At 41.9% G+C, this 13940-nt stretch overlaps 1 protein-coding gene across 1 annotated transcript in view; it reads left to right on the top strand.

Moving 5' to 3' along the window:
• The window catches only part of GPLD1 (glycosylphosphatidylinositol specific phospholipase D1), a 69339-nt gene that overhangs the window by 23595 nt on the left and 31804 nt on the right, over window positions 1-13940 (top strand). Inside the window, exons 13-15 of the mRNA XM_040353801.1 lie at window positions 2875-3008; window positions 7521-7707; window positions 10658-10768. Of these exons, the coding sequence (XP_040209735.1) occupies window positions 2875-3008; window positions 7521-7707; window positions 10658-10768 (432 nt within the window). The remainder of the gene's footprint in view (window positions 1-2874; window positions 3009-7520; window positions 7708-10657; window positions 10769-13940) is intronic.

Raw genomic sequence — 13940 nt, 5'->3', positions numbered from 1 at the left:
AGAAACCAGCCGACATTTGGCCCGTGAGTACTGCAGCCGGTCCGACAGAAGCCGGTCATTTGAAGGGGCATGGCCGAAAAAGGTCTGCCAATCGGCTCCCGATCAGTGCTCTCAGCCAATGGCGCTGACCGGAGTCTTCCATATCTAATCGCAAAACTGTTTGGATCTCAAAATTAGAGCTTTAAACTTTTAACAATTCTACCTTAGTTTATGATGCTGGACAGGAGCGAGTTAGCCGACTTACTAAGCCAGCCACCCAGAGTAATTAAAGGGGAGTTCCACCCACAATTTCACTTTTTAAATATAAATGCCCCTGTAATACACAAGCTTAATGTAGTCTAGTAGAGTTAGTCTGTAAACTAAGGTCCGTTTTGTTAGGTTGTTAGAGCATTTAGTTAGTTTATAATCTAGAAATAGACCGTGGCCATCTTAAGTGTGGGCATCATGAAGCCAGACTGTATTACTTCCTGGATTTCAGCCTTGCAGATCTCGCACATGCTCAGTGCTGCACAAGCGATGTAATAGGTTTCAGTCCGGTTTCCATAGCAACGGGAGTGTCAGAGGAAGTTGCCGCCCCTTCTCTATGCAAATAGGCTATTTGCAAGGACTACTGGGATACATGATGCCTATCCCAGAAACCCTTGTGAATAGCCTTGTGACTTAATAGCCTAGGCTAATAAGGCGGAGGAAGTAATGAAGGACTACAAAATAAAGGTATTTACAAGCAACAAAATAAATAAAAATTGTCCATTCTGAACACTGTTGCCTAGATTCAGGTAAGTTTTATGTTAATAAGGCTTGACCTTACGTTTTTGACATTTTTTTTTACTGCGCATGCGCCAGGCGCCTACATTTCCCAGTGTGCATTGCAGCTAAGCATTGCAGCTAAATACTTAACATTACTATTCCATGTAGGGCTAAGCTCTAAATTTAGGCGGCCTATCTCTAACGTAAACGGCGTAAAAGTACAGCGTCGGCCGGGCGTACGTTCGTGAATCGGCGTATCTACTCATTTACATATTCTACGCCGATCGCAATGGAAGCGCCACCTAGCGGCCATCCGAAATATTGCAATCTAAGATAGGACGGCGCAAGCCGTCGTATCTTAGATATGTTTAAGCGTATGTCTGTTTGATAAGCCGGCCTAACTCTTACTGAATCTACCTATATGAGATTAGGGCATGCAGCACAGACAAACATAAAAAAATGGGTGGAACTCCACTTTAATGTTCATGGTCAGCCTCACTGGAAGCATTTAGAATTGAGATATGTTGGTGATTATTCTGTCGCCATAAAGAGCTTGTTGATTTTTGGTCACACAGGGGTAGATTTAGTAAAACTGGTGCACTCAAAATTTGGTGCAAATGTGCATGGTAAGCAATCATCTTCTAAAAAACAACAAAAAAACGCGCTAGTGTCCCCCCCCCAACCCTCCAATCCCCGGCAGCAGCTGGCGTGCGAAAACACAAAACAAAATATACAAAAGGAAAGCCGCGCCACAAAAGTCTATTAGGTCACATTCAATTAAGATGTAACAAGTCCGTGGTTAATCAAATGGCACATATACGATCACAGGTATTCTGATACGGTCTTTGTAATGGCAACTCCTACGTTCCACACCACCCAGTGACACATATACATGAAGTGACCCTCCACCGGAAAATGTATATGTATATGTGACTTTTGTGGCGCGGCTTTCCTTTTGTAAATCATCTTCTAACCTCAGCTAGTTCAATTAAGCTTTGGCAATAAAAACCTGGAAGCTGATTGGTTTATTTGCAGAAGTGAGCCTGATTTTGCACTCCCCAGCTTTAGTAAATAAAACCATCAAAGTTCCTAAGTTTCCTTATTATATGTGTATATTAGTAAAGCAGCTGGATACCCAATTTTGGTCAAATGTTTCATAGAAGGATTGTTTTGCTTAAGTCAGTTGTGACGCAAATTGATAACACAGATATTTTTTATAATATAAAATTAAAGCGTATCTATGGTCAAAATTTAAAATCAAATATTCATTTCTACATGGTATTTTAGTTGTTTCAAGCTTACTCCTATTAGTCTGAATGATTTTGAAGTTTGTAAATTGAGTTTGTAAAGCTGCTCCCATATTTACTTCCATAAAATCTGTGACACATATTTACTATGCCCTGTTAGTTGGCACTGCTGTGTCAGATAATTTACAGAGCCTGCCTTCTAAACTAAAGAGGCACTGAGAAGAGAAGTTTCAGGAAGCAGAGGAATCAGTTTGCAGGTAGCAAGGTACCATGGAATATGTAGTCCTTAGAAATTGAACATAACCAACCACAGAGAAGAAGCTGCAAAGCATGCAGGGAATACAAGAAGTTGTGAAAAGAGATGTCACTGCTGTGCCTCTCCACCTCATCCAGTCAGAGAACACGTTGCAGTATTTCAGAATATAAAAAGCGTTCTCTGAATGTGTCTATGCTGAATAGCTGACCTCCTGTGTTCACAATGTATCAGGCCACCTGATCATGGGACCCAGAAGCTAGTGGAGATTTTCAAAGTAGCACTAGTCTACTTCAGGATGGTGAGATATATTTTTTCTAAATTGTCAACTTCTGCTCAGCTGCTGAGGCCAAACGAAATCCACAGTAATGGCTTCTTGCCATAATAATATATATAATATGTAAATATTCAGGACCGAAATGTGCTCCTTCATTGTGGCCATATGGGAAAGACAGACCTATACTACTGCAGTGAACCCAGCAGATGAGACTCCTAGCCTATAAACTGATTTTTTGGGTCAACCTGACCTTTTAAGATTTTATCTACCAAAGGAAAAGTTATGTCTTGCAATACATGATGGTTACTATAATACAATGCAAATGAGTAATGCCCGTTACATTGTTACAGAGATCTATGCAGCTGATAAGTGATGCCACTCGATCAGTGACTTCAATTCAAGTTTTTAATTTCCTGAATTCAAAGCATATTTTGACTCCATCAGCCACCTATTTTGTGAGCTCACCATACTCCAGGCTTGGATGGTAAGAGTATGATTTCTTCAGTATAATATTTTAAAGGGGAGCTAAAATCCTATTTTGAAAACTTGCTAGAAGTTAAGTGTTTTATTTTTTTTTGGCAAAGGAGATACAAAAAGTATATTTTGCCCCAAAAAAAGTTCTCCGACGCTTCTTAAATGTACAGTATACTGCAGTGGTCATCAACCCTGTCCTCAGGGCCCACTAACAGGTCAGGCCTCGTACACAAGACCGAGTTTCTCTGCAAAAACCAGCAAGAAACTTGCTGGGATTTTTTTTTTGCCAAGGAAACCGGTCGTGTGTACATTTTTCGACGAGGAAACTGTCGAGGATCCCGTCGAGCCAAAAAGAGAGCATGTCTTCTTGTTCCTCGACGGGAATGGAGAAACTTGCCCTGTCGAGTTCCTCGACAGCCTAAAGCCTCGTACATACGACCAAGTTTCTCGACAAAAAATATCAAGAAACTTGCTGGGAGATATTTTTTTGCAGAGGAAACCGGTCGTGTGTACATTTTCGTTGAGGAAACTGTCGAGAAACTCGACGAGCCAAAAAGAGAGCAAGTTCTCTATTTCCTGGACGGGAATGGAGAAACTTGCCTTGTCGAGTTCCTCGACAGCCTAACAAGGAACTCGACGAGGAAAACGATGTGTTTCGCCCGTGGAGTTCCTCGGTCGTGTGTACGAAGCTTCAGGTTTTATGTATTACCTTGGGGAGATTCAGACTAGAATACTGTAATCACTGAGCAGCAAATGTTATCACCTGTGAAGTACTTAAGTTATCTTGCAAACCTGGCCTGTTATTGGGCCCTGAGGACAGGGCTGATGACCACTGGTATATTGCGGGAGTTGTCCAGCCGTCATGGGAAAGACCTGTCAAAGTGGGCCAGTCTGGGTGAAGCCCAGGGCCAAATTTTTGGCCCAGTCCAGCCCTGGGCAGAAAGAACAATTTTTATAATATAAAACTGCATGCAGGACACTGGACAAAGCACTAGGGACATAGGGGATGTGAAATAATTGTATACAGTACTGTAATCTAAGGAAGTTAATGCAAAAAGGTAATGCAGCAACCTATATTCTGGACACAAAGGAATTACAAAAATAATTAATCTAAAAGGTAGGAAAAAACTCTGTAGTGGTCGATACAAAAATATGTATATGAAAAAATAAAGGTAACTCATATTGATCCATAATGAACAATCCCATAACATATTATTCATTTTGTACACTTGCTCTTGATCCCTGGTGTGGTGTGTTTTGCCTATGTTACTCTATATTTTATGAGTATATCTACTTAAAAAAAATCATGTGGTTTTAGCATACTACTCTATGGTCCTTTGTTCTTTCTTCTCTTGTCATTTGCAGATCATTACTATTTTGTAAGAGATCAGACAGACTTGTCTGTGAGGTGGTTTGGGATTCTTACACGTGGACTTTCATAATTGTCAAGATTTCACATCTTCGAAGTTTACTTCTTTGGTATTCATAAGTGAATTATATGTTATGGGACTGTTATTTCATCATTTATTTGATGCACATTTTTTATTATGGTTTAACCACTTAAGACCCAGACCTTTAGGCAGCTAAAGGACCCGGACCGTTTTTGCGATTCGGCACTGCGTCGCTTTAACTGACAATTGCGCGGTCGTGCGACGTGGCTCCAAAACAAAATTGGCGTCCTTTTTTCCCCCACAAATAGAGCTTTCTTTTAGTGGTATTTGATCACCTCTGCGGTTTTTATTTTTTGCGCTATAAACAAAAATAGACTGACAATTTTGAAAAAAATACAATATTTTTTACTTTTTGCTATAATAAATATCCCCCAAAAATATATATATATAAAAAAAAAATGTTTCCCTCAGTTTAGGCCGATAGGTATTTTTCTACCTATTTTTGGTAAAAAAAAACGCAATAAGCGTTTATCGGTTGGTTTGCGCAAAATTTATAGCGTTTACAAAATAGGGGATAGTTTTATTGCATTTTTATTAATTTTTATTAATTTTTTTTTTTCAACTACTAATGGCGGCGATCAGCGATTTTTTTCGTCACTGCGACATTATGGCAGACACTTTGGACAATTTGGACACATTTTTGGGACCATTGTCATTATCACAGCAAAAAATGCATTTAAAATGCATTGTTTACTGTAAGGCCGAGTACTCACGAGCAGACATGTCCGATGAAACCGGTCCGCGGACCGTTTTCATTGGACATGTCTGCCCGGGGACTTCTGTTCGATGGCTGTACACACCATCGAACAGAGGTCCGCGCGTAAACAATACGCGGGGCGTGTCCGCGGTGTCGCCGCGTCGATGACGCGGTGTCGCCGCGACAATGACGCGGCGACGTGGGCGGCCTGCCTTTAAAATGCTTCCACGCATGCGTCGAAGTCATTCGACGCATGCGAGGGATGGCGGGTGGCCGGACATGTACGGTAGGTCTGTACAGACGACCGTACATGTCGGGGTGACAGGTTTCCCGAAAATGGTCCGCTCGGGCCTACACACGGCCAAACATGTCTGCTGAAACTGGTCTGCGGACCAGTTTCAGCAGACATGTTTGGTCGTGAGTACGGGGCCTGACAGTTGCCGTTTGGGAGTTAACCACAAGGGGGCGCTGATGGGGTTATGTATGACCTCATCTGTGTTTCTAACTGTAGGGGGGTGTGGCTGTAGGTGTGACATTATCGATTGTGACTCCCTATATAAGGAAACACACGATCGATGACGGCGCCACAGTGAAGAACGGGGAAGCTGTGTTTACACTCAGCTCTCACCGTTCTTCAGCTCCGGGGACCGGTCGCGGGACTCCAGCGGTGATCGGGTCCGCGAGTCCCGTGCGCGCGACCCCACGGCTGGGCTTAAAGGGCAACGTACAGGTACGTTGATGTGCCCAGCCGTGCCATTCTGCCGACGTATATCGGCGTGAAGGGGTCCTTAAGTGGTTAATATGAGTTACCTTCATTTTTTCACACACATAATTTTGTATTGATCACTACAGAGATATTGGTTTAGCGCATGTTTTAAATTAATACATTTCTGTTATTGGGCAACAACATTCTATCCCTGACTGACAACTACTTTCCTGCATTGTCACCATGTCAGATGTGTCAGGTGGAGATTAAAAGTGGCTGTATCACAAGTTCAGCCACTGCCACCATCAGGAAGCCAGCCCTGTGTAATGACATGCCCTGACAAACAGGCTGTTCACTTTGCAAGAACATTTTCCCCAAAGCTCTGTGAATGAGGTGATTTCCATTATCCAATCATGGAGTTTTCAAAGTGAGCAGCCTATTTCCTTTTAATAAATTATCCCCAGTACCTCAGGGGCACCTTCTCATTCTTATCCATCTGTTTTCCCATGCAAAAACCCTAAAAAAGGACATTTCAGGTGTCACCAATAGATATATAATATGTACAGGAATATTTTTTTTCTCTATAATTGTTCCTTTTATTATTACAATGCATTAAGATAAAAAAAACTTCTGTGTGCAGCAGCCCCCCCTAATACTCACCTGAGCCCCATCTTGATCCAGCGATGTTGCACAAGAGACTCTGCTGTCCGGGACTCTCCCTCCTAATTGGCTGAGAAGCAGGAGCCATTGGCTCCCACTCCTATCAATCAAAGAGGAGAGAGAGGGGGCGGGGGCCGAGCCACGGCTTTGTGTCTGAATGGACACACAGAGCAGTGGCTCGGGTGCCCCCATAGCAAGCTTCTTGCTGTTGGGGCACTCAGAAGGAGGGAGGGGCCAGGATCGCTAGCGATGGACCTGAGAAGAGGGGAATCTGGGCTGCTCTGTGCAAAACCATTACACAGAGCAGGTAAGTACAACAAGTTTGTTATTTTTAAACAAAAAAAACAAGACTTTAGTGTTCTGCCCATGTTATTCATTAAGTTACCAAGTCTAAAATGTACAAGTATCATTCAAGAAGTGAAATGTGGTATTGCGTAATATAGAGCTTGTATAGAAATGTGAATATGATTATCTCTATCATCTTTTATCGTTGATATCTAGAAGTATATCCATTTATTTGTATTATCACGAAATATACCTGATATTATTTTGCACTGTATTTTTAGTTAATAAATATATATTTGTAAGCAATATCATTTGTGTCACTTGTCTTAAAAATAGCATGGATAAACAAACTTGAATTTCTTGTTTGTATGTTGGAAAAATGTAAAATCTCCCAAAACAAGATTTGCATAATTTCATAAATACAATACTATTTTATTATTTCAGTATAAACATTCTGACAGGCTAATAGTTGTGCCGTCGGTTTTGACAGAGAGCTCAGGGGAAGGGGCACGTGGTGGAGGAAAAATGATAAGTTTGGTTTTGGATAGATTGAGTTTGAGGATGTAGTGTAACATCCAGACTGATATAGTCAGATCAGGCAAAACTTCTCTTATGTCTGTAGGCACCTTCAGGTAGGAAATCCAATGAAATGATTCCGTCATCTGATGTATAAATAAGATATCCAGTACAGAGCTGAATATGTTGGTGTTTTCTGTTGTACAGGGCACTTACCACAGCAGATCTCAATCAAGATGGCTGGGACGACCTGGTCATAGGAGCTCCAGGTTGCAGTATTCTGGGCCATGTTCAAGTTGGCTGTGTCTACATAGTTTATGGTAATGACTCGGGACTACCTTCTGTTAACATGGACCTAGAGAGGGATGCTGTTGTCTTGTTGAAAGGATTGGAGGTGATTGTTTTTTGTTATTTTTTTTCACGTTAAGTGTTTACATTTATAATAGTATTTATTACCTCCAAAATAGATTACATTACTCCCTGACAATACCTTCATCTTCTCTCTATCCAGCAGGATGGTGCCATCTAACTTCAGACATCATTCATGGTCATTATTTACTTTCCTGGTAGTGACCTATGACACAGTTATGTGCATCCCGTGGCCTGCATATTAATAACTGTCCCATACACCTCAGTTATCCGTCTCCCTTTTAACTTGTACAAACCCATTAAAGTCTTACATAAATCAGCCCCTGTTGCTTCTTAGCTTCCTCTTCGGGAGGAATAACTAAGAAAATGTTCCTTCAAGCACACTGGTGAGGTGACATTAGATTATGTGCCTAGGCACTGTCACTTAACTTGAGCTCAAGGACTGCTTTTTAATTATAAAATTGTTTCACACTACTGTATATTGTTGTGTATATTGTGACATGAACAAATAAAACCATGTTTGCTATGGACAGGACACCAGCTATAACTTACCGATGACCTCAAATCAACCACAAAATCAAATTAAAGCCTAAGTTTATATATAAAAAAAAAAAAGCACAAAGGACATTGCTTACCTTTAATGAGATGTGTCCCTTGTGCTGCTGTGTGTCTGTTTAGCAGAAATCTTCCTCCTTTGGTGACCCTACTCTCTCCAGTGTGACGAAAGATGTCGCTGTCACAGGCATTCATCAAAACTGCCCAGCTATACCTGTCCTTTCTAACCAGATTCTGCATTCTATTAACAAAACGTGATCTTCGAATGGAGAAGGTGGACCTTTCATTTATCTGCGCGTCCTCCATTCATAGATTGCTTTTCATTCATAAATACTGCAGTACAGGCTTCTATGAATGGCATAGGTTTCCCAATTGATCGTAATCTCTCCTTATGCAGTTTGTTACCTTTCTCTACAGCAGTTTGAAATACAATGATACTATTCCTGCTCTCTGCCCCTCGTATTTATTAAGGAGCTGGCTTTTCCAAAAAGCCATATTTATTGGCCCCTCTAAGCCTGTTAGGTATGGTTTAAAGGCCATACTGGACATTATAGTTTTGACAAAATTCACCTAGAGGGGAATCTGCACATAAAATCACCGTGATCACAAATTACCTGCAGGATTTACCTTAAATCCATGATAACAACTGTCAACAACTGTCAATGGGGCGGACACATCGGACACTTTTGACACATTTTTGGGACCATTCATATTCATACAGTGATTAGTACTATAACAATGCACTGATTACTGTATAAATGTCACTGGCACGAAAGGGGTCAACATAAGGGGCGATCAAGGGGTTAACTGTAATGGCATATATAGGGGGCGCTAAAACGAAATAACACATATAGTAATTTGATAAATAAACAATTAAATAAATAATATATGATATCAGATAATAAATCTAAACCAACATAGGCAGACTAAGTGAACTGGCAGCACACTGGCAAAAAAATATAAACTTGAATAAGTGAAACATTGAATAAGTGAAACAATAATGATAATAATAAGAGTCCAATCAAAAAAAGTGTTCAGATAAGATCCAATCAAGGTTAATCTCTATCAGATGCAAATTGTTGAAAGTTCATTCGTAAAAGGTGTCCACCTCCACCAAGAAGATCCCCAAAATGTGCACTAATAGATGGCTCCTTACCACAAGGTGTTGACCTAGTTTGTTAGAAAAGGTCAAATACAGCAAGTTGGTCACTAAACCAGTAGAATGATTCAGCTGCGCGGCTCTATGTTTCCAGGATTCAAACACTTTCATAAAGTAGGGAGAGGGGAAACCACCATAGTGAAGTACAGTTTATTTAAAATAAATCGCAGATAAAACAGCATAGCCAAATGGCCTCTTACTTTGATAGTGCCTTGGACCCGGCACTGAGGCTAGTCAGCATGGCAGGATAGGCTGTGATGAAAGTTCCTCATTGGGGAACTGAAAGTAATCCAATCCGGATAGCAGTTCCTCGCTTGGAGAGCTGGCGTGCGTTCCAGGCCATAGGACCAGTGGGACCGGAAAGTGCGTAGTTTCGAACTTAACCAGGCGCCTCGACGTACGTTTCGTGATTGACACGTCGTCAGGAAGCGTGCCTGGATACGTCCTAGACCCATAGAAATAGGTCTAGTGGTTAGAATGGGCGGGGTAAGCCTATGACGAGCCTCAGTTCCCGGTCAAAACAGGAAATGAGAAAGTAAAGAGTAATGCCGCATACACACGGTTCTAACTTTATCATAAAAACGACGTTGCCCACACACCATCGTTTTCTGAAAATGCTCTAGCAAAGCGCGGTTACGTACAACACGTACAACGGCACTCTGTTCCATTCAAGCTCCCGTCTCATAACTTGCTTCTGAGCATGCGCAGGTTTAAAACCCTGTGGTTTTAGCCCACACACGATAATTTTTTATGACACAAAAAAAGACATTTTGAAAAACGACATAAAAAATTGAAGCATGTTTGAATTTTTTTTTGGTCGATTTTTAGAAGACAAAAAACGATGTGAAGCCCACACAGGATCATTTAAAATTACGTTTTTAAAAACGTTGTTTTATTTCATCACAAAAAACGACCGTGTGTATGCGGCATTAGGGTAAAACTAGAAGAATCCCCTCCATTCCTGTTCTGTCAGCTCACAAATTGGGATTTTTTTTCACTTTCACTCTGGGTGATAGGGCAAATATAAAGGGTAAATCTCTCAGGGGCATAAACAGCGATAATACCTTGACAAGTATTCCAATCCCTCTCCACTTTATCTAAAGCTTAAAATATTTAGTTATGCTTTAGGCATAAAAACAAATAACATGTATTAATCAAATAAAATAATTATAATAGTAAAAAATATGGTGTGCGTATAAATGCATGTTATTTCTTAATTTTACATGATATGGAACAACACTTTGTTTACTTCACTTTGTAGCCCTCTGGACGGTTTGGCTCTTCAGTGGTAGTGCTGGATTTCAATGCTGATGGTCAGCCAGATCTAGCCGTGGGAGCGCCATCGGTAGGAGGAGGCCAGCTGATATATACAGTAAGATACAGCACCCACATAGACATAAGTGATGATTTTGTATGATAGGAGAACAAAAAAAAGGTTTCAATAATGTAATGAAGGGTTGCATGGCATAGAAATATTATTCCCTGCATGTGTTCATCCTATACCATTTACCATTTGTTTCTTCAACTGAAGTGTAAACCAATAGATTTATAGCAGACATTAACCACTTAAGACCCGGACCATTATGCAGGTTAAGGACCTTGCCCCTTTTTGCGATTCGGCACTGCGTCGCTTTAACTGACAGTTCCACGGTCATGCGACATGGCTCCCAAACAAAATTGGCGTCCTTTTTTTCCCACAAATAGAGCTTTCTTTTGGTGATATCTGATCACCTCTGCGGTTTTTATTTTTTACGCTAAAAACAAAAATAGAGCGCCAATTTTGAAAAAAAAAATATATTTTTTACTTTTTTCTATAATAAATATCCCCAAAAAAGATATATATATAAAAAAAAAAAATTCTCAGTTAAGGCCGATACGTATTCTTCTACCTTTTTTTGGTAAAAAAAAATATCACAATAATCGTTTATCGATTGGTTTGTGCAAAATTTATAGCGTTTACAAAATAGGGGATAGTTTTATGGCATTTTTATTAATATATTTTTTTTTACTACTAATGGCGGCGATCAGGGATTTTTTTCGTGACTGCGACATTATGGCGAACACATCGAACAATTTTGACACATTTTTGGGACCATTGTCATTTTCACAGCGAAAAGTGCTATAAAAATGCACTGATTACTGTGAAAATGACAATTGCAATTTAGGAGTTAACCACTAGGGGGCGCTGTAGGGGTTAAGTGTAACCTCATATGTGTTTCTAACTGTAGGGGGGCGGGGCTGGATGTGTGACGTCAGTGATCTTTTTTCCCTATATCAGGGAACAGACGATCACTGACATTGCCACAGTGAAGAACGGGGAAGGTGTGTTTACACACACCTGAGTGAGTGAGTGAGAAACTTATATAGCGCAACACATGCAAACTGAATCGCCTCTGGTCGTACCCGTACCTCTCCCGTTCTTCAGCTCCTGTGACCGATCTCGGGACACCGGCGAAAATCGGGTCCGCAGGTCCCCTGGGGGCAGTCACGGAGCTTCGGACCGGGTCGCAGGCGCGCGCGCGACCCACGGCTGGGCACTTAAAGAGGACGTACCCATACGTGATTGTGCCCAGTCGTGCCATTCTGCCAACGTAAATCGGCGTTAGGCGGTCCTTAAGTGGTTAAAGAGGTAATAAATCCAAAAACAAAAATGTAAAAAATTGCTGTTTACCAAAATGTAGTGACAGCATTTGTTTTTTTTCCTCCTTTTTTTTCACCTGGTGATCCTGCCAGTAACACAATTTCAATCTTAGTGTGTGGTGTCTCCACTCGGGATGGAAGAGCAATGGAGACACCCTTGGACAGCAGTAATGTCAATTTGGGTAACGAGGAGTGTTAGGCATCGTAAAAGTCAGATGGACTTTTTTCATCGGAAATTCTGACCGTGTGTATGCCCCATCGGAGAAATTCCATCGGAAATTCCTATGAATTCCATCGGAGATTACATAGAGAACATGTTCTCTTTTCCTCCAATGGAATTCCGTCGGAATTCCGGTGTGAATTTGGTCGGACAAAGGTCCGATCGCGGTTACAGGGCATTAGATGCATTAGCAGATTTAGTTGGACTTGGCTAACAGGACTCCAGCTAACACCTTTTAGGCCTGGTTCACAGATATGCATTTTTTGGCACGTTTTCAGTTTTGCAGAAACACACTACATTCCATTTAACATGGTTTCCAATGGATGTAGTTCACATCTGTGCATTCTATGGAAAGGACCAGGGACTTTTTTCTGGTTTTTGGTTCCATAGACTTCAAGGGATCAAAAATGTGTATTGAAAAATGCACAATGTCCCCCAGAGGTCCTTTAATAAATGGACGGAGATAGAAAAGATATGGTTAAAAAACGTATGAAACAAAAAAAAAAAAGAAAAGATATGGTTAGCTCCGGTTCACCCAAATAGCCTCTTAGGGGATGCTGATGTGAAGGTGGAGCCCGACCGTTTGTTAGGCTCAATGTCTTTGCTTGGAGGACTCTGGCGTAGGATGTCTCGAGAGATGGCGCTTAAGTCCGAGTGCTCCCTGCTGAATTCTTTTGTTTGCAACCCCAAAATACCGGACAGCCTGACCCACCAGATGTCTTGGCCCTGGGCCTCTCGAGACCTATTCCATTTGGGACACTTGGTGGACCCCAGGTCCCGTAGGCTGCTGACATTCTCGGAGCTCCAGGTGAAACACGATCTGCCCAGACAGGTGTTTTATAGCTACTTACAAATAAGACATTATGCCCAGACAATAGCCCCAAGGCTCCAATTTTCACAACCGTCCCCATTTGAACGTATTGTCCTGGAGGGGCGCCATAGACGGGGGCTGATTACAGACATCTACCAGCTACTGAATACATATGATTGGCAGGGGCGGGGGAAGCATGTGTATATGCTGAAGTGGGAGAGAGAGCTGGGGGAGTCACTGCCGATGGAGGCCTGGCAGGCCGTCTGGAGCAGGCTGCTAAATCGTCCCTATGCACCTTGTATAAAGAAAACTCATATAAAATTCTGTTTTTCTGGTACCAAACCCCGGACATACTCCACAAAATATTTCCCTCTACTTCTGACCGATGTTGGCGATGCCATCAGGACAGAGGCTCTCTCTTCCACATTTACTGGACGTGCCCCCTTATCACCCCGTTTTGGCAGTCCATGCAACAGCTGCTTACCCATCTCTTTGAGATGCCAATCCCCCTAACCCCTAAACTATTTTTGCTAGGTATCTCCCAACCCCGCCTGGCCAAGCCATATAAAAAACGACTTAGGCACGTACTAACGGCGGCTAGATGCTTGATAGCCCTTAATTGGAAAAAACCCACACCCCCGTCCCAAGAAGCCCTTTACGCTAGGGTCAAGGACGTGGAGCTGATGGAGCGGATGACAGCTAGGATACGTAATGGCATGGATGCCCACGACGAGGTCTGGAGTGAGTGGCACCGGCAGGAGGACCCGCCGGGAGCGGACGAGGTGGCAGACGCGGTAACCTAAATCTCCCTTCCCTTTCTTTTCCTCTTTTCTTTTCTTGACTTTCTCCTCTTATACAACCTACTGTTTCGGT

This window comes from Rana temporaria, chromosome 5, assembly GCF_905171775.1.
Source record: "Rana temporaria chromosome 5, aRanTem1.1, whole genome shotgun sequence".
NCBI lineage: Eukaryota > Metazoa > Chordata > Amphibia > Anura > Ranidae > Rana > Rana temporaria.
This window is presented reverse-complemented; position numbering and strand designations above follow the sequence as displayed.